This window comes from Tyto alba, unplaced genomic scaffold (assembly GCF_018691265.1).
Source record: "Tyto alba isolate M040663 unplaced genomic scaffold, T.alba_DEE_v4.0 Super-Scaffold_14, whole genome shotgun sequence".
NCBI lineage: Eukaryota > Metazoa > Chordata > Aves > Strigiformes > Tytonidae > Tyto > Tyto alba.
Window position 1 is genome coordinate 22,033,208 of NW_024881276.1, and position 21,349 is coordinate 22,054,556.

At 56.1% G+C, this 21,349-nt stretch overlaps 1 protein-coding gene across 9 annotated transcripts in view; it reads right to left on the minus strand.

The window, feature by feature from the left end:
- Window positions 1-21,349, minus strand: part of BCOR (BCL6 corepressor) — an 83,964-nt gene that overhangs the window by 33,721 nt on the left and 28,894 nt on the right. For all 9 annotated transcript variants that reach the window (XM_042788371.1, XM_042788372.1, XM_042788375.1 and 6 more), the window contains exons 2-4: window positions 5,758-5,887; window positions 4,151-4,229; window positions 433-3,261 (exon numbers count right to left, since the gene is read on the minus strand). In XM_042788371.1, coding sequence (XP_042644305.1) covers window positions 433-3,261; window positions 4,151-4,229; window positions 5,758-5,843 — 2,994 coding nt within the window. In that variant the 5' untranslated portion in view covers window positions 5,844-5,887. The remainder of the gene's footprint in view (window positions 1-432; window positions 3,262-4,150; window positions 4,230-5,757; window positions 5,888-21,349) is intronic.

Here is a 21,349-nt window from a genome sequence, read left to right on the forward strand (position 1 = left end):
CCATCAAACGGCACGTTTGGCATACTAATCACAACTTCTGGGTACGCTTTGCTAGCTGGCACTACAGGCCAGCTGAGAAATTACAGCCATCGCTAGCGCCAAGGTAACATGCATGCCTGTCCGACTCCCCTCCGTAACTGCACGAACATTTCATACGCATATTAACATTTTTATCAGACCTTAGCAAAAGCCCTTTAAAGCTTACTAGCACGTACATACGTAAAAGCCATACATACTATTCTTTACATCGCCTCGCTCTCATTAACAGACTTACTTTGCTATTTAAAAACCGTTACTGGCGAGTACGCCCTAACCAAAAAATTTCTGATTTCCCCACCTGCGTTGCTTCTCTCAACTTTAAAACTTGACTGTGACTTGCAACAGAGAAATAACGACAAAAAGCGCGGCGGTCATTGGACCGCGCGGACTCACCTGCAACGCCCGCTGCTCCCGGCTGAGCTGGCTGGAGTCTGCGTACAGTTCGGTCGTCACGCACTTGAATCGATCACCTACGTAACCGGCCGAGTTCGCGATCCTCTTGGCTAACTTAGACGGCTTGGGTTTCAATATTTTGCCATCGGCAGATTCCGCGTCGTCGGCTCCGTCTTTGGCATAGGCCTGGCTGGCGTCGATGCTCGGTGGCGCGGTCCCCATGCAGAATGGTTTCGCGTCCTCCTGCACCTTGCCAAAAGCCAGAGCCGGAGCGTCGCTCTCGTGAGCACTTTCCAAGAAAGCGGGCGAAGGCTGGACCGTCACTCTCTCTTTGGGCTGGCTCACAGATAACTCTTCTTTCCTTAAGCCGAAAACCGATGAACTCTGGGCTTGCTTGAAATTATAGGTTTCATGAAGATCATTATTTCTTCCAAACTCCTCTCTCATTACAATAAAATCTCTGTGCTGCGACGCCTGCTCTACCTTGTGCTTTGTAGGGTCATTAGCCTGATTACTGTTTTCCGTAGCAAAGCTGGCTTTCGTTACGTTTGCTTCGCTTTTAGCCTCTTGCTCGTCTCGCAGAAGATCCGGGAAGAGGTGTTTGTCGCTTTTGGCCGAGTTTTTCCCATGGCCAGAGCTCTGGTGCAGTTTCACGCTCTTGTCGCCGGGTACTTCGAAATGCATCTTCCCGCTGCTCTCCAGGAGCTCTGGCAACCGGCCCCGCAGCGCCGGGTCCTCGTAGCGGACCCTCTCGTGAGACCGCGACCTCCTCTCCACCTTCTCCTCCTTATTGATCTCCAAAGCCGAATGCTGCAGCAGCATGGGGTGCACCATCCCCATCCCCAGCGCGTCCTGGTAGGTCATGAACTCCCCCCGCCCCGCCGGCAGGCTGTAGGGGAGGCCCGGTTTGGGGGCCAGGTGGCCAGGGTAGAGGCTGCCGTTGGGCAGCAAGACGGGGTGCGGGTACACATGTCCTTTCCCGTGGATGGAGAGGGGGCTGATCGCTATCCCCTCCGGCACCGGGTACGGGAGGTAACTCCTGGGGTAGGGCAGAGGCGGGGAGCGAAATGCCTCATTGGGCGGCAGGAAGATGGGGCTGGAAGCCAAGGCGGTCTCGGTCGCCTTGAAGTTGGCTTCCTGGCCGCAGGACTTGGCCACCTTATTGCTGTGTTTTGCAGCGGTGGCGACGGGCTGCCCGACGTGTTGTATGACCGAGGGGGTGCTCTCCGCGGAGCTCCTGGCTGTCTTGGCGCAATCCACATTGGCGTTGGGAGCCGGCGACGCCGACGCCGGCCGCCCCCCCGCCGACACCGTCCCCGAAACGCTGCCGACGACCGCCTCCGTGCCGCCCATCCTGGGGCAGGAGGAGCTCCGCTGCTGCGGGATCACCCAGTCCAGCGCCTTGTTTTTCAGCTGGATGCTCTTCCCGCCCTCCTCGCCGGGGCTGGGACCGGGAACGATCCAGGAGGATGGCGCCGTGCTGATAATTTCAGGCCTGTAGATGGGGCAGCCGTTCCCAGGAGAAATGGTTTCTTTCTGAACGATGTCGCTGCCAGGCAAGTGCGTTCCCCCTCCCGCCCTGCCATGCACCAGCACCGTCGGCATCATTTTCTTACCGTGGTCCGACTTGCCGGCCGTCTCTGCGTCGACGACTTTCGCCGACAAGTCCAGCGGTTTGTCCGTGACATCTTTGGTCGGGGTCTGCTTTTCCAGGAGCGGGGGGGACCTGCTGTCTTTCCGGTCGTGGCCAGCTTTCCGCGCGTGGGGGGCGGCCGGTGGTGGTGCCTCCCCAGCATCGCTGCCTTTGGGAAGCTTCCCATTGGAGAGGCGGGAGGGTGGAAACTCGCCGCCGACGTTCACGTAGGGCTTCGGAAGGGTAACGGCGGAGGAGGGAGAGGTGGTAATCCTGGGGAAGTGTTTGTGGAAATCAGCGTAGGCGTCCCCAACCTGGGCGGGCAGGGGGAGGCGGGGGGACGGCCGGGGCGAGTGCGGCAGGAGGAGCGCGGGGTCCGCCGGCATGTTGGCGGGGGCCGGCTTGGCAGCGGGGACCCGGGGCTGCTTGCTGCTCTGGATGTGGGGGTAGGCGTGCGCGTCGACGGGGTTGCCGGGGTTGACGCCCATCTTCCACGACAAGCTCTTGTCCGGACAGTGCACCAAAGGTGGGATCGCCGGTGAAGCCGAAGCAGTCGAGAGCCTCATGGGCGACGCCAGCGACGAAGGGATGTGGGGGGCAACGTAGTGGGAGGGAGGCAGGTATAAAAAACGTTCACCATTCGTACATACGGGCGAGTAAGCCAGGTGCTGTGGTAAGCTGTAGGTGGACTGCTGAGGTAGCAATGCCTTGTACATGTTCAACGAATACTTATTTGGTGAGTCAAGGAAAGGGTATATGGTGGGCGTTGCGCCCTCCATATAGGGATTTACCCAGGGGAGCCTTAGGTAACTAGCACCATTGACACCGAGGGGACTCTGCTTGTCACCCGCAGCTCGGTCCAAACCCAGCGTCTCCCCCGTCGGGACAGAGTTTTTTTGTATTCCAGGTGGCGTTTTGTATAGAGCGCTGAAGCCGTTCGGGGCTTTTCCAGACACAGCTGCGTTTTCTACCGCTTCAGGGGGATTAGACTTAAACTGTATCTCTGGATTTCTTTCAGGAGTAAATCCAAGCCCGGCTATCGAACTCGTAGCATCCCGTGATTTTTCCGAGCCGAGTCCGCACAAGCTGGAATAGACAATACTACTGGGGACTCTGAGTCCTTCTCGCATGAGTCCAGACCTGTCCATACTCAGAGCTGCGAGACTGTCAATGCGATGGGCTGTAGTCGCATCCACCTTTACAGAACAAGAAATACGTTACTTTCACATTTCACTAACGTGACTGTCGCTCAAGCTACAGATACATCAGCATTTTGGAAGGGAAACACTACCGATGCGAACACACTGTTCGTTGTGAAAACATACAGAGGCTGACCGTGCTGGAAAATGGGAGAACAGGAACCTAACGAAGCAATATATATCACTGCAAATGTCAATACAAATCTCTCCACATCCAAAATTCATCGGCTGGAAACAAAGGCGTGGGGACCCGTAGCCCAAGCAGCCCGAAGTGGCCCAGGGATGATGCTCGGTGGCACCACTCCTGTGCAGCAACCAGCTCCTCAGCCCCCGCCCTGCCAGAGCATAAGAGCGGGAAGAGAATAGTGGAGAGCCTCTCCTCCTCCTCCCCCAGCACCTCTCCCTCCACCACAGCTCTGCTCCGGGGCTCACCATCACCCCACAACTCGTGGGGCCAGGCGTCCGAGGACGCAGCACGAAGAAAGGTCCGCCGTCAAATTTGTTCCCCACGTCCGCTCAAAGAAGGGGAGACACACCAACTTTGCTGAAACGTTGATGTACTTAATGCTTACGTGAACTATTTTTGTTGCACTTGCCGGTATGCTGCGTGACATTACTTGTAACAGCGCTAAAGTCAGAACATGACGTCATACAACAACACACACCACAAAGTCAGCGTCAATAGATTAACGAGATAAACAAACAAAGCCCCATTTCTCTGCTTCACAGAAGCAAGTTGCATGTGCCCAAGCCTGGCTAGAGCTACAACAGAAAGGTGTTTTAATCATTTCCCCAAATGGATCATGTAATAACACCCAAGGGTAGGAGTCGGGGTGGGGAGGACAGGCACGGACTCAGCTGCAGCATGAAGCTATTAACTTCTTACCACACTGTGGTTCAGGTGATTTTCTTCCCTCAACTCCAGTCTGCTTTTCGGTGCATCGCCATCGTTAACGGGAATTTTCCTATTAAAAAACAGAAGCTTTCTATTTGAAAACATCCTGCGCACCTCTGATCAGTACAAGATTATATCACCTCCGTATTTTGATTCCCCTAGGAAAGTCCCATACACCGTATTTATCCTTCTGCGTACCGATGCACAGCAACTCCTTTAGAAAACCAGGACCGTTTGAAAATAAGCATAAAGGGTTTTGACACCAAGAATACACCAAGCACATCTCAGAACAGTCTCTTCCAACACAAGTGATTTTTGTCAAGGTCTTCTCTTTTGCCCCTTGCCTTTTTCTTTTTCCAAGGAGAGAATGTCCCGTTTTAAACATACCCTGTTCCAGTACCATCCATTAACGCTGCCGAGGATAAAATCAAAACACACACGCTAATATCATACGAACATCAGCTGTTCCATGCTAAAGAGAGAGCTGCACATCTGTGCCATACCAGTGTTGCAGCACTGGGACTTGTTATCACAGAAAGCACCGATAAAGAATATACCTTAGTGCTAAATTTCAAATCCCAGGGATAAAAATCACTGACATGCAGCAGAAGGAAAGTTTCAGCATTACCCAAAAGAACTCCTTTCAATCAGTGTGCTTAAAGGCACATCATCACCTTAAAGCAGAAATGCAATTTTAATATATTTGTTTTTAAAAGATTCACCTTGCCTGCAAGTCGCACGTAAAATTATTATCTCTAAATAACTGGGAGGAAAGTGGGGAGGGAGAGTGCGAAAGCAAGGTGAGACATTTAGCCATTTTCCTTCAGCTTATGTTTGCAAATACTACTACCTGCAAAGAGCAAAAAACTTTCCCCAGCTTCTCGGAGGCTTTTCACACAACAGTGAGAACATGGGCTCACAGAGAAGACAGAAAAAACAGTAAAACCACACAAAATTGGCACAGAGAACCGCAGGTGTACCTGTAGCTTCTGTTCAGCATCGTTTCACTTTTTAAAACGCTGGGGTTTAAGGGAAGAGGACACTGGCCAGTGCCTGCATCACCCCATTGAAAATCATTAAAGACTGCAATTTTAATCACCAAATGAGCGATACTCAGCAAGAAAAAAAGGTGTGGAGGAAGAGAAATTCACTTGTGGGAGACAGAAAGGTCGCTGTTCCTATTTCACGGGACAAGCTGTCGGTCCGAAGGCAGGGAACGCCAAGTTGCCGGCAGGAGCCCCTCTGCCGTAGAGAGTCACCACAAAAACATGTGCACTATTTGGTTTAATTCCCCTTCACAAAATATGAAATAATAAATTAATTGTAAAAGTGCGTTTAAAGGCTGCTTTGGGGAGTAATCTCTTTAAAGGGCATCCCCGCTTCACTGACCCAGGTTGCCCGTTAACTAGTAAATCAGCAGCTGCTCTACCGCTCTCAGGCACGTCTCGTTTCTCCCCCCGTGCCCTCCCTCCAAGCTGGGCTGATCTCAATGCAAGGCAACAGCTATCTGCTCCAGTACTAGGGAAACGAGCAAACTCCGAGACCTCACACTGCAGAATTACAGTGTGGTTTAACTTGCCAGAAGCTTAAATATTTACCTGTCTTCATTAATTCCACACATGCGGACCCTTTCATTGCTCATCCAGCTATGAACGTTGCCATACAGGGGAGTTGCAGAAAGCATGACGTCTTCTTAAAAATCGCCGCTTTTCTTCACGGTTTTATATTCTATTTAAAAAAAAAAAAAAAGGAAGAAAAAGAAAAAAAAAGTTGAGTAGATTTGTCTAGGAGGAAGTGCAAACATCACGGTGGAGCAGCCAGCCTCCCTCCGGGTAATTAATAATGAATGCAGGATTGGTGCGGGGAGTGAGCTGCCTACGTTAACCACTAAGGGAGATACCCTGCAATAAAGGAGCAAATTGAGGGCATTTATAGGTCAGAGGAGATGGATCTTTTCCCCAGCGCACATCCAGAAAATTAAGAATCATTCCCAGCTACCAACAAATAAAAGTTCCTCCGCTGCATTTCATTTCCACAAGAAATGACTCAGCCGGCCAAGTACACACCAATCCCCAAACCTTCATCGCACATAGGCTGAACCAAGGAGGGAGACCCCACGGGCCGGGGGAACGTGCGAAACTACCCAGAGGCACTCCCAAACGCCCTGCATTACGAACGCACAGGAGCAGGAGCGCATCGCAAGAACGGCCACAGACCGTGTGTATTGGCTACGCTGATCGCTGATAAAGCTTTCACGCGAGGGCTTAAAACTGAAGAGACGCGGCAACAGAAGGGATCTAAATAAAAACCTCCCCTTTAGCGTCTGCACATGACTAACTTGGAGAAAGGGGTTAAAAATAGTAAGTGGGTTGGCGAGCTCCCCACCCCTTGATTTGATTAAGCACCGAGCCCTGGTGGCTTCTGCATCCGAGCTGCTGCTGCTGCTGCTGCTGCTGCGAGTGCTTTCAGTAATTCAATGATGCCTGCTCACTCCAGGGAAAGAAATCATTAGCGGGCTCGCTGGAGAAGTATTAGCAGTCCGAGAGGATCGGCGCTGTGTGCAGCCGGAGAGGCAGGTGAAAGGTAACCGCATTTTCGCGACCAGCGGCGGAGAGGGAAAGGCTTTTCCTCCCCTCTACCCTGCCTGACGCCACCTCTGCTCGGCATTAAATTCTAGTTTGCTGCATGAGCAAAGTGTCAGGACAAGCTGCGTTTTATTAACAGGATTATCGCGGAGCATGATTTATTCCAGTGCAAGATTTTAATTGCTCTTCGGAGGTTGAGTCGTTTCTTTTGACTGAGCTTCAGCCTGCATCCTGCTGCTAAATGCTGGGTTAATAAGTAGGGGGAGCCTTTAATGCACAGGATATCCCTCAGCTCTTCCTCTCTCACAAAAATAGAAGCCTTTAAGCGGGAGGCATGATACTCCTTTTACACACACACACACAAGCCAGTAACGGGCGACTGACCACTGGGAGTTTAATGCCTAACGTCTCCCAAAGCATCCATGCTTCCCCAGCAAACTCATTTCCTTTGTCAGGCTACAAAATATGCAAATGATCACTTTGGCATTTAATGGGGAAGAAGCCCAGATTGGGCCTTTAACACAATACTTCACACAGGTTCAGAGAGGTTTAAGAACTGAAACGGCAGGAAAGCCTTGTTCCCCAACACTTTCTTCTCCCCTCAGAGAGGCCTTTTGTGCAAAACTCCACGTCTGGAACAAATGTATATTAATGAAACGGTGTGTTGACCCTCCTCTCTCCAGAACGGTTAGCTTTCCCTAATGAAGTCCGCAAAAAACGCTGCGAGGAAACGAAAATCCACGGAGATTAGATATCGCGCTATCATTCAAAAGGAGTTATTTCACTGGAAAGACGGTTTCTGGACAGATTTACTGGTTTCCAGATGCGCCGCTCGTAATGTTTTCAATAGAGGCAGCAGCAGCATGGAGAGAGTGATTTAGGGTTTTACATAAGGTTAGTAGCCGCCCCGTGCGCTGCCTCATCTATGAGGGACGGACGCCGGCGGGGAGGAGGCAGGCCTCGGCGGCACACGGCCCCGTGCCCCGCTTTCCTTCGGGGGCACGCGAGGCCAACCCACGCCATTCCTTGGAGGGGCAGCCTGCGCCCGCCTGGTTTCCTCGGTGGAAGTGTATCATTAAGATAAGGCGCGGTGCCTGAATTAGAGCCCGTCAATCCCCTGACATGTGCAGATAGTGAAACGCTGAAGTTGCACAGGCGGCCAAGAGCTTCCCCAGCCACGGCCGCTCATCTGGAGGCCCCACGTCCCCACCCGCACGGCCGGAGCAGGGCAAAGCCCCGGCAGGGCGCAGGGAGGCGGTGGGATGTCGCAGGGCCCACCGGGGTGGACCAGGACCCGCGCCCCGAGAGCTGCCAGCCCCTTCCCCAAAGCCACCCCTCAGCGCTCGCCGCCTGTGCGCCGTTGCAATCGCCGCCCCGATGAACTTCTTGTGAACTGTTTAAAAGTGGAGGTCTGCTGAACGAGCAGCGGCGCCACTGCCAACCATAATTTCATTGCAACAAGCAGCAGACTTTTAACTCTTCGCACACCCTTTCCCTTTTCCTCCTTCTCCTCCTCCTCCTCCTCTCTCCCCGCAAGCAACCGCCCTTCGGGGCCGGCGGCTCGGCCAAACGCTGGCAGCTCCGCAAGCCCTCAGCGCTGCAGGGACGGGGCGGGAGAGGGGGCCGGAGGGTGTGGGGGGGGGACACCGCTCCTATTTATACCCAGCTTCGGCGGGGGCGGGCGCAGCCGGCCCCGTTATGCAACCCCGACGGCGGGGCTGAGCGTCCCAGCGCAGGGAGGAAACCGAGGACACGTCTCTCCCTCCATCCTCCTCCTCAACCGTCACCCGCCTGGCCAACGCGCCCCCACCCCCAACCCCCGTTCCGCGCTCCCCTGGGGGCCGCAGCCCCCCCCCACCACCACCACCCGGCCGCCCCCGCTGCGCTGCGCGGCGCGGAGCGGGGCTTGGCCGCCGGAGAGCGCACGGCATTTCCTCCGGGAGGTGTCTGGCCGATAAAGCCATTTGCGGCTAAATATAGACGGTGATGCACGGGGGGGGGCGGGGGGGGGGAGGGAGGGAGGGAGGGAGGGAGGGAGGGAGGGAAGGAGGCGGGGGGGGGGGGGGCGAGGGAGGGGGGAGCGACTCGCAACGCACACGCGGTTCCGCAGCGATGCCGCCGTGCGAAACCAGTTGTGAAAAGCGCCTGCAAGCACTAACCTGCTTCTCCCCGGCGTGCTGCCGAGCGGGGCCGCGCCGCGCCGCGAACACCCCACGCCCCACGCTGCCCGCGCCCCGCCAGCCCCGCGCCGCAGAGGCAGGCAGAGACACACACCGCGCTGTTTGGGCAGCTGATTAAAAAGGGAAACGTTTGGGTCTCCCTCGCAACGTCAACAGACTTTTGGCAGCCATTGACGCCAGCAGCAGCAGCAAAGTTTTGTTAACACGCTCCTGGCGTGGAAACGAGAAAAACCCGATGCCCGCGGGGAGGGGGGAGGGAAGGAGGAGGAAGACGCCGCCGCTTTCTCCGTGCCTCCGGGGGAAAGAGGAGGGGAGGGCAGCGCCCGCCCCGGCCGGGGCAGTCTCCTCTCGCCCCCCTGCCCCGAGGTGCCCGACGGCGAGTGTGCGAGGTGAAAGTCTCGGCGGGGAGGGATAAGGGGGGGGGGGGGGGGGGGGGGGGAATGGATGGATGGATGGATAAATGGATGGGTGGAGAAAGCCCCGGCGGGGCTGGTGGCTGCAGCGAGCCAGGAAGCGGGGCGGGAGGAGAATTGCAGCGGCGCACGAGTTCCCTTTTGGCGCCTTTACTCTTTTCCACCTCCGAGCTCCGCCTGGCAGCCCGCCAGTTTCCACTGCACAAGCCACAGAGCCGGCGGCGGCAGCGCAGCGGCAGCCGGCGGGGAGGGCTGCGAGGGGTGAAAAAAAAAAAAAAAAAAAAAAAAAAAAAAAGGTCTGCGAGCGCCCGTGGCACCGACGGAGCGAGCGGCAGGCGCTTCGGCAAACAACTCGGCCTCTCGGAAATTAAAAGCGATGCAGTAAATTAGCTGGCTCTGATCCCCCGCCCCCCCCCCCCCCCCCCCCCATCACACACACCCCGGTTCCAGGCCACTGAAAGGATCATTTCTAGATTTGCGAAAATCCCTGCGAGAGGAGTGAAAAGCAATCGGGGACTCGTAGCGATCTACTTCGATTAGCCCTCAACCCGTTCATCTGGAGCTTGATTTAAGGGCAGCACTCGTACAGCATTTATAAGCTTAAATACGGGCAGTTGCTTATGAATGTGTTTAGGTACCTCGTTTATCTTGCACCTCCAACTTACATATTTACGAGTTAGAAAAAAACAACGACCTGTGTGCCACGGCTAGAAAGGAGACTTTAAAGACACTGTATTGCTGCACGGTTTACAATGTGTGGTGTAAAGCTCTGGCAGCAGCCAGCAATCTAGTATTAGACAGAGTGTTTAAAGATCAGGGGTGGCTGTGCTTTTTTTTTTAAAAAAAAAAAAAGTAAAAAATACCGTGGGTTATTTTTTGCAATCTCCACACGGCATCACCGCTAGTGACACGTTTTGTAAACCAGAGGAGGAAGCTGCAGACTAAGTAGCCGCCGCACGGATCCGCGGATTAGAGAAGAAGTTTGACCTTTACCCGGGACGTGTGGCATTTCATTTAACCATAAAGCTAAGCACAATGCGCCAGCGAGATCGCTAAACCGATTTAAAATACATATTGAGTCATGCACGCCAGTAGTGCATTTCGATTTAGGCAGCGTAAGGGGGTCGGCGTCTATTTTAAGGCTCCCGTCGCAGCCGGCCCCGTCCCCGTCGTCCCCCCGTGTCGTGTGCGTGTCCCCCCCACCGCGGCTCCCACACCGTCACGTGTCGGACAGCGACCGGGACTTTCTACCGTGTAAACACGGAGCGGCGAAGCCGTCGGAGGGCAGCCGGGGCCGCCGAGCCAGCTCCAGCACCAGCGGGGCATCCCCCCCCGCCCTCCCCGCCATCGGGCATCCCCCCCCCCCCCCCCCCCCACGCGGGCACCGCCGCCCCACGCCTGGCTCCGGTCGGGGGGAGACCACCCCCCGTGTGTGTGCGTGTGTGTCCCGTTCTCCTCCGCTCGCAGCGGCGCTCCGGCGGGGGCGGCCCCCCCCCAGCACAGTCGGCCCGAGGGAGAGGAGGCCCCCGTGCCCCCCCCCCGCGCCGTCTGTCACGCCTTGGACCCTGCACAGACAGTCGCTGCGCCGTAGCGGCAGCGGCGCTTTCCCCCTTTCCCATATGCTGCGAGGCGAATCATTGCATCGCTCTCAGCGGCGGCGGCAGCCAAAAAGGGAAAAAAAAAAAAAAAAAAAAAAAAAAAGTTTTCAATTAATAATAAGCCTAGGAACTGGGGAAGGGGGCGGGGGAGGAGGCCAATAAGGGAAAGTTAAAATGGCTGGCGATCCTTCAAATAACCCTGGCCGCCTTCCCCGGGAGCCCACACGGCACTGCCTGACGCGGAGCCCCGGGGGAAGCCCCGGACCCCCAGACACCCGCTTCCGTGGGGCGGCCCGGGGGGCCAAGGCTGCCCCGGCACACGGCGATGCCCACACCTGAAGGTTACAGGACATTTGCAGGGCGGGGGCCCTCGCTGCCGTTCCTTCCCCCTCCCCGTCGTCCCCCTTTAAAACGCACCGGGGGGGGCGGGGGGGGGGGATGCGATAGAAAGGCTGCAAAGGCTCCCACACACACACCACACACACTGAGGGGGGGAGGCGAGGCGGCTGGTACCCAACTTTGAGGCATCTCTGCATGAAGGATTTCCCGGGGATTCGCGGGAAACACCGACCCCGTCCGCCGCACCGGCAGCCCCGCACCGCCGGAACGGCGCCCCCGCTGTCCCCCGTCCCCCCCCCGGGGGGGGGGGGGGGGGGCGGGGGTTTCCTCCCGTGCACGGTTCAGGCCGCCGCTGCTCCGGCCGTGCCGTGCCGAGGGCTGGCAGGAGGCGGAGGAGGAGGAGGAGGAGGAGGAGGAGGAGGAAGAGGGAGCCGCAAACCGGCTCTGCCGCAGAAACCCCCGGGCCCCCGCGCAGACGGGGCCCCCCGGCGAGCGCCCGGCCTCCCTCCCTCGCCCACCCGCCGCGGCATCTCCCTACCCAGGGCCGTCCGCGCCATTTTAGAGACACACACACACACACTCACCCACACCCACACTCGCACACACACGCACGGGAGCGAGGTTTCCGCTGCTGCTGCCAGAGACAACAGGCAGCAACCGAGCCCGGGCTGCGAAGGAGGAGCAGCGGCAGCAGCGGGAGAGGGACACACGGACACACACACACACGCGCGCGCGCGCACGCACACCCACGCACCGCGGGCCGGGCAGAAATGTGCATTTCAGGTAATTTAAGGCCGCATTCCCGGCGCGGGGAAGGGAGAGCGCAGGCCTGCGCGCCCCCACCCCATTAACCCGCCGCGCACTCGGCATCCCGTGAACCCTTCATTGTTGCCTTTATTCCGTGTGGCTTTTGATTTTTCAGGAGGGGGATAGAAAGAAAAGAGAGGGGAGGAAAAGAAAAGGGGAAAAAAAAAAAAAAAAAAAAGAAAAAGGAAAGAAAAATACCACCAAGCCAGCCCCTTCCCCCCGCCCGTCCCCCATTGTTCGGCCGCGGGAGGCTGGGCGAGCGCAGCGCCACGGGCTCGCCATTCACCGGGCTCCACCGTGCCCTCCCTCCCCCTCCGATACCTCGGGAAACTTATCGGGGGGGGGGGACTGGAGAGAGAGAGACTCCCCCCCCCCATTGAATACAAAAGTCCCAGCGCTCCTGCGAGAGAGTTGGGCGAAAGCCTGCGCTCACTTCCGCAACGTTATCCTTGCAGAAATACCGGAGCACGGCCCCTGTTTCCTTCCCCCAGCCCCCGCCGCACCCCCGGGGGGGGGGGGGGTGGGGGGGTGGGTGGAGTGATTAATGGGACGTACGCCCTTGGTTTCCCTCCGGCCACCCCGGCGCACAGCTCCCCGGCGCGGAGCCGCCGCGGCACGCCGGGCGGGGGCGGCCCCCCCACGCATCCGTCGGGGACGTTGGGAGATATTGATCACGGACGACTTCATTTTGCATAATTGCGGCTGACAGGGCCTGTGGTTCCCTCATTTACGGAGCAACAGCTTCGAGGGGCTGATGGATGGGGAGCGGTTCCCTCCGCTCCCCCCAACTCCCCACCCCCACCCCCTCCACCCCCCGCGGCAGCCCCGCCGGGGAACTACGGCTCCACGCCTCGTGCAGCAAATGGCCGGCACACAACAGCGAAATATTAAACTTAGGTGCCTCCGTCTCTCGTTTTACCTAGCGTGGCCGGCCTGAAAGCCTCCCGCTCCCCGCGGGGCTTTGTTTGTACAGCCGCGACGGGACCGGGGCCGGTCCCCCGTGTACGGGGACCTTCGGCTACCGCATATGGGAAAAAGTGCTTGGGAAGTTGGGGCTTTTTCCTGTTGTTTTTTTGTTTTTTTTTTTTTTTCTCCCTCCTCCTCCCAACAACAAACAAACAGCTCGGTTTCTGCTAAACAATGCATAAAAATTAGCCTCGCCCCAAAGTTTATGTGGGGTTTATGGCGCTAACGTTTCTCCTGGATGGGAACAGCTTGCCCGAGCACTTCTGGAAAGCGCTGGCGAGCCCTCGGTTACGGAAACAGCATTACAACCACCTCGGCAAACGTCTCCGCAACTTGTGCCCAGCTTCCCATCACCTTTCTCCACACTTTTAGAAGAAACGCACGTCCAGGGCGGGCGCAGCCAGCGCCGCGCACCGCCCGTCTCAGCAGTGCGGAAAAAAACGGGAAGAGGGGATAAAGAAAAGAAAAGAAAAAAAAAAAAAAAAAAAGGAAAGCCAACAAGCAACATTCGGTTTGTCCGTGAAAAATTAAAAGGGGGGGGGAGGAAAAAAAAAAAAAAAAGGAAATGAAGTTGCCGGTGGCAGTGATGCCCCGCGGGGAGGAGGGCAGCGCGGGGGCCGCCGCCGGCCCTGCCTTCCCCTTCCCAGCCCGGCGCTCGGCGCCGAAACAAAGCAGCGAATCAACGGCGATGCAGATGGGCGGCTATGAATTTTTTGCTGCTGCTTAGAGCTTTAATTACTCGTTCTTGATCCGTGGGACTACGACACGACACCGCCAAGGTTAAAATGCCCTGAACAGCTCTGAGCAGATGTGAACGAGTTGGCAGACGCGCAAATGAGGTCTGCCTCTAAGCATGATAACAAGTGACTAATACATTGCATATCGCTGAAAGAAAATTATTTTTCTCTAATTTGCATTAGCTTTTTTTCTCTTTTTCTTTTTCTTTTTTTTTTTTTTTTAACGCCAGCGACATTCCCTCCTCAGAGGCAGCAGCATAATCCTGAAAATATTACTCCGTGACTTTAAAAGATTTGGAAGGAGGCAGAGATTGCCAGTGTTTTGGCTATGCAGGCTTGTTTATCTTTCCGCCTTTGCTCCAAGGCGAAACTAGTTTCGCAAGCAGTATTCTTGCAGAAAAATGGCACATGTCACATAAAACACCAGTTTATAGGAATTGATGCTAAAATTGTTGAATGACTACTGGTGCACTTTCACCACTAATAGCACAGCATAATCCATAAAGTACCAAGGGGACAGTCAAGGCCAAAAGAGGAGAATAAAAAAAAAAAAAAAAAAAAAAAGGAAAAAAAGAAAAAAAATAGATTGACTGGAGAGAAATAGATAAAGGCAAGCCATCAGCCAAAATTACAAAAAAAGGGGTGAGGGAGGAAACAATAATCTCCCCTTCCTACCTGCTTTCCACCCCAGAGCTACCTCGTCAAAAAGATAATAGTACGTGGAGGTCACTTACTATATAAAACACAGCGATTCTCACAGGTAGCAAAACTGTGTCAGGTACAAATATAGGCCGGAACCCAGTTCTCCAAGTTCCCTCGACTTTCCAGAGGCTCTTCTGAAAAGGCCGGGAGATCACTTTGGGTATTGGAACAAACTTCAAAAGCCGGCAGCATTTTATATTCTGCGCTCAAAAGGCAAACCGAGGGGCTTAGAGAGGCTTTGCGGAGAAAATAGCCGCTCGGGCTATTTACGCAAAAGGAGTTCTTCCCCAAAGACCTACTCCAGGGGTACCTACATGTCCAGGTTGCGAGGGGCTGTGTCTCAAGAGAGATTGCAACTTCCCCTCCGCCAACACATACTGGGGGGGAGGGGGGGGGGAGCAAACCCGCACCCCACCCGCTGCGCCCTGCCCTGCCCGAGGCCGGGGTGCCTTCTCCTCCCGTGGGGCTCCCCCCGGGACGCCTCTCCCGCCAAGTCACCGGGGGCCGGCGCAAACCCGCCGCCGGGAGGGATTTCCCAGCGCCGAAACCGGCGGGGATCGGCCGCGAAGCCTCCCGCAACCTCCCTGCGCTTGTAAATCAGGCGGAGGAGGAGAGAAGGGGAAGGGGAGGAGGGGGACACACGACGACGACGGGCGGCTTCTCCCCGCCCAGCGGCATTTGCTTCAGCGACGCCGGCGGCGGGGGAGCGGGGCCGGGCCCCGGGGCCGCCCCGCCGGGCCCCGCAGCGCCGGGCGGTGCCTCCGGGAGCGGCCCCGGGGCTGCTCCGGCCGCGGCGAGAGCTTTTGTGTGCGAGTGCCGGCGAGGCGCGGGCCCTTCGCGCTCCAACAGCTGTCACATTATTTGCACTGGCTGTAAACAGCCTTCGCCTTCTCCCCCTCCCGTCCCCCCCCCGCCGCCGCCACGGAGTTAAATCCAGACTAACAATCCCCAGTTAGAGATCAAACCAACAACAGCAGCATTGTGTCTGCCTCCGTTGCTTTACCATCAACTACTGCAGCTGGTTTACTCGAAACAAGGAACACCCTCTGCCCACCTCCCCCGCCCCCCGCCCCGGGGCCAGGGACGTGCTTCCCGGCGGTTGGTCAGGGGGAGCCGCGCTGACTCCGGGGGGCTTCTCCGGGCGGCCGGGGGGGGGAGTTGAGCTCCGCCAAGAGGATGCCATGGGGGGGGGGGTGTCCCGAGCGCTGCGGGGCTCTCCCCCACACAACGAAGGGGTTTCCAGCCCGCACCCCCGCCCGCCGAGAAGCCTCAGAAGTTGAGCTCCGCTCTCGGCTCGGCTTTTGGGAAGGGCGAGGGGGGAGCCCCACAGCAGAGGGGAAAGCCGCGCCTGCAGCTGCGCGGCGGCACACGGCGAGCTCGCCCCCGCGGCGCTGCCCCGGGAAGGCCGGGCTCCCCCATTCCACCCCCCCACCCCAGACCCCCCCCCCGCCCCGGGCCGGCGGCAGCGCCCCGACCTCTTATCGCCGCAAGCCTCCCGCCGAGGGGCCCCGCCGCCGCCGGCCTTGCCCCGGGCCATGACCCCGGCCCCGCCGCGCAGCCGGCCGGCTGAGACACACGTCCACCTTCGGCCCTTTCTCTCGTAACGAAAAGAAAAAAAAAAAAAGGAAAAAAAAAAAGAACAGAAAAACCCCAATAACCTAAAACGCGAGTCCGACTTCTCTCGCGATACAACCACCTGGCAGCAAAGGAGGGTGCTGCATGCTCTCAGCGGGCCTTTTGTTGGGCACAGCTGGAATTTGAGTGTAAATCCCTGTACCTCCTGCCCCAGCCTTACTTATTTTTGTATCGGCGGCAAAGTTGAGAGGTGGAATTTACTGAACAGAAGTGAGGGAAAAATAAATCAACTCGGGGAAACCTTTCCTCGCCCAGTCTGACTCCCAGCATTACCCGAATGGTGCGCCTCTAAGGGAAAACCAGAACACGGCAACTTTCTCTGAAATTCGTGTACCGCACGAACTCTTGGAGAGGCCTCCGGAGCTGGAAGCGCACTTTCTAGGTGCTCATATGCAGTCTGGGAGCTGGCACCAGCAAGGGAAAATAGCTGATTTTATTGGAAGCACATCTCCATCTTGGCCTGACTCCTGCCAAAGGGCAGCGCTCCCCAGGCAGGTAAGGTGCTTCGCACCAACGCGATACGTCTCCAATCGACTTCCGAATCGGATTCACCGACAAATGATGCCAGTACATACTCACAGGTCAGTATCATCGACTATTCATTGCCTATACGTAGCTAGAAATCTGCTGGCCTGGTAAAAACCACTGCTAACAAAACAATGTCAGCAAAGGCTGCAACACACTCTTGTGAGCGACCGGCGATTCGTGCCTACTGAGGCTCTTTCAGCACAAAGGCTTTTAGAGGAAGAAGAGAGCGAAGGGGGAAAAAAAGGAGGGAGGGCTCTCGTGTTTCAGGGCTGCTGTCCCCTGGGAACCAAGAACCAAGTGTAGCTTCAATCAAATGCTGACTTCTCCTCCGGGAGCTCAGTAGGAAACCTGATCTCACTAGCTCATGCCTGCCTCCATGCATATAGGCTGGGTTTTCTTTCATACCAGCAATTTGTATAAAGAGGAGAGCCAATACAGTTTATTGCAAACGAGATCTTGCAGTAACGGATCCAGAGAGATATTTCTGGAGCTAAAATAAGACAACCTTCAGCCGCCTGCTCAGGGCAGGCCGCGCCGCAGCCGCCCCCAGCTCGGCACGCACGGCTCTGCCGTGGTCGCCCCTGGCATGGCACGGCAGGGCACGGCACAGCCTCCCACGCATCTCTCCGAGCCCTGCATCCTCCCCAGCTGGCAGCAGCCGCCCTGGGTTGGGTTTTTGTGCAATGCCAGGTTACACTTCCATTAAAACGTTTACCCCGGGAGATCACTTCCTGCTCGCAAGTATTGTTCCGGCTTCCCCTGCTGCTCGCAACTTTAGCCGGAGCTATTTCCCTCCCTGCGTGGAGACCCCAGGAAGCATCCACCCGCCCCTGCCCACTGGCCCTGGGCTGTCCTGGCATGGCAAAACGGGACACAGCACGGTTGGTCCGCAGGGGAAAGGCAGGCGAGTCGTCCAGACGGAGCTCGGCATAACTTCGCGCTGGGCTGCTTAATTCTGCACGGGGCTTTGCTAATCCACTTTGTGCTTGACTACTGAAACGGGAGGAAAGGAAAACACCACGTGGGTGCACGACCAGGCCAGAGCAAGGTGAGCCAGGGGGACCACAGCCTGTGGGAAGGGCTTCCCCCATCACCCAGCTCAGCCTCCTACTGCTGTGGGCAATCTGGAGAGGCTTAGAGCCCAACCCAGCGCGCCAGGGGCGTGGGAGCAAAGGGGATTGCCTGGGGATCAGGGATCCCTGTAGGATCTCTCTGTAGCTAGGAGCATTCACATGGATAAAGTCTGGCTCTGGGAGGGAATTTACACTTAGAAAGAAGAGGAGCTCAGCCCCATCCGTTCTTGTGCCATTAGCGAGTTCTCTGTGAATTTCAAGGAGAGCTGAGAATATGCCCTTCCAGCTTTGACTGCACTTCTCTGTCCCTACCTGCCGCCATCCTTGTGCAAATGCCACTTTTAAGACCCGCAGAGCATTCCCACCCCCTCCAGGAGACCCCCCGCTGCAATGCCGCCCCACTCCTGGGGAGCGTGGGGGAAACACAGCAGTGGGCGCACGACAGGACAGGCAGCCCCACGGCACTTGGTCCACGCAAGCGCAGGGACAGCCACGGCGCTGCCCCAGGCACCGAGTCTGCTGCCTGTGCAAATACAGGTGTACTTCTCTCTGCTATCAGCTGTGCCAGGCGCCAGCTACTCCGATACTCCCGTGGAGGAGGAGATCTGACTTTTATAACTGAGGACACGGGCCCAAATATTTTGTAATATGCAAATACTGCAAGACGTACCAAGGCCCCTAGGTGAGGTATTCCCGAGCGTTAAATGAACAAACATACGGGGGGTAAGAGCAAGAGCTACTCCAGCTGAAAAGGAAAAGCAAAACACGCTCTGAGAAAGCGCGGGCTGGCTGGCAGCGCCGGCGCACTGCACTCCACTGTGGGCCACACCGAGGTGCGCGGGGGACGACCCGCAGCTCCCGGCCGTGGGAGATGGCTTCGGGAGCCACGGAGAGGAGAGTGCGTTTGGCTGGGAGCGCTCTCGCCCCTCCTGGCCGAGGAGCAGGCAGAGGCAGCACAATGCCAGGCTTTCCCAGTGCAGGCTCGGCCGCGGAGCGCAGCCCTGAGCCTCCCCCTTTCCCCAGCGCCCTATTGAACACACTCAGCTCTTTATATGAGCCATTCCCAGCGTGGCTGGTGGATTCTGCGCTTTCCACTTTAATTGTCTTATCCAAATAAAGCTTTGTTTTCCTTAGCACGACAATCCCAACATTCAGGCCGAGATTTTCATTGGACAGAGGAGATATTTTATTCTCCGATTGTTTAGAGAGTCGGGGCTTACACGGAACAGCCCCGGCTTGTGTGCCTCTGCTCACAATGGGGTCTTTGCAGCCCCGGTGTCATCATGTAGATTCATTTTCCGGAGCAATCGGGATGAGAATCATTTTTCTCTGAATTTCATAGCTTTCCAAGTCCACCCTAGACTTTAACAAGTCTTTTAGTTTGCACCTAGACAATAAATTTAGTTTAATTTAGCTTCCGGTCTTTAATTTTAGCAGGTCTTCTTTTTGCATGCAAATCAATATGGCAATTACCATCTAAAAGCTCGCCCAGCCCCAGGTCAATGTAAATTGATCATTGTCCGCCTTCTACAAAATAACACCGGGAGTCTGTGGTGCATAATGAGATTATACTGGAAACTGTCTTTCAGATCACAAATTATATTTCATGCTGTCAGGATCTTCTCCAAGCGGACTTCCTTGCATGTCTAATCACACGGCACCAAATCTATTAGCTCACGAGGTAAGTTTGGGGAGCGAGGAGCGCTTTGCGTGTGGACGGAGAGTCCCAAATAATTCAGACAACAGTTTAGGCAAACAGGCGGGCAGGTACTGAAGCGTTCTCTCACTCGCTAACTTTTCCAGCAGTGGAAGAGAGGAGGAGAAAAAAAATCACCGCTCGGCCAAGTACTGCTGTCCAGCAAACAAGGAAAAATGAATTCCCTGCTGGAAAGCAGCAGAACTTTCCTAAATGCACATTTGCAATGAGTTCTTGGCCTCCTCTTTTCTGTCCCCACCTCATCTGCTTGGCCATTCAAGGAGCACTGAAACGCCCACCAGAGACGCACTCCCACCGCAGAGGCACCCCTGCCCACCGCAGCCTCGCGACCCGAGTGGGTTGAGTTGGAGGGAAAGGTTGCGCCGGAGCAGCAACTGCTATAAAGCGGCTCCCTGGAAGGACACGAGGATTAACGGGAGCTGCTCACGGCCCGGGGAACTCCCCCTGCCTGCAGCCCAGGCCTCCGCGTTGCCTCCCGCACAGCCACCCGCACACGGACAGGCACACGGACAGGCACAGCCCCACGCACGCAGGCAGCGAGAACTGCTCGGCGTGGGTACAAGGCGTTAGCCGGGCTCTCCCCAGCCAGGCGGCTCGACTCCACCGCTCAGGTTATTGCACAAACCAAGAAAGAGGGGAGCAGGCCTGCTCTGGCCATCCATTATTTCTAAAGCGACACCAGCCTAAGGAGGAAGTATTAAACTCGGCTTCATGCTGCTCTTTCTAAGCCCGCACTAAAACGTGATCTACTGCAGTGTTCAGGGGAAAGATAGCGTATCACATATCACCTGTGCAACCCAACTACGCCGCAGAGTCCCAGCAAGAGCCCACACCTTTGTCAAGATGTGCAGAAATCAGAGCCCACTTCTCCTCCGTGCCGAGCATGAATTTACACCGAGCCACATTTACTCCCAGGGCAACATGGCTGCTCGAGCTACGACCTGAGTTGGAGCAGGCCTTTTGCCCGTCTTCACAGAGGCCACTCACCGGTCAAAGTTGAGAGACCTTTTAAACGACAGCCGCAGATTGCCAAGACTACTCTGGTATGCGCAGCACTCATTATTTTGGGCTGTGGTGGCCCGGGTCCATTTTCTCCACAAACGGAGACCCGAAAGCATGTCAACAACTTTGTGCGGTCTTGCAGCGGCACAGATCCACAAAGTTTGCTTGGGTGGACTGTACAGGAGCCCCTGGAGCACAGTCGCCTTGCCTCTGGCATCCCTGTTAGGGGACCTTGGCTTCTCTATCAATCTTTTTAAAAGCGGATTATCATGGGGCGGGGGAAGAGGAGGGAAAAGGGACAATTTGGGACTGCCTGAGAAGCTGCAGCTCTCGGCACATCCTGGTAAAGGCAGATACAGTGCGTGACACGGAGCCTGGATTGTCCACCAGTGCAGGAATAAAGCCAAGGCACCAGTATTGTTTCAAGACCCAGTCCATATTTGGGCATTCAGTTCACACATCCTAAGTATTGCTTTAAATATTAGAATAGAGACATTTGCCAATGTGGTTTATAATGCACTCAAATGAGAGAAGTTATTACTGTTCGGTCTCAGATTACTAGCTTGGTCTTGCTGGTCTTTTTTTTTTTTTGGGGGGGGGGGGGAAGAGGAGAGGGAAACCCTGCTGAGACTGTTTGCACTGGTCTCTATTAGATATGCAACAAATCTGCCATTTCCGGCGTTGCTTCTATCTAATTAGAGATGTATTTAGATGTGACGTGTAAATAAGCGCTGAGCTGCCTGCTGCCCTGGCTGCGCGGGCTGCTCGGGAGCATTTCCAATAAGGCTGTAGCGCCCGGAACCGGGGCTCAGACAAAGAGGAATGGGAATGGTCTGCGCTGCAGGCGAATCCAACAAAACCAGCTTTTATCTATCGCTCTAAAGCCTTAACTGCTTTTAATCTGTACC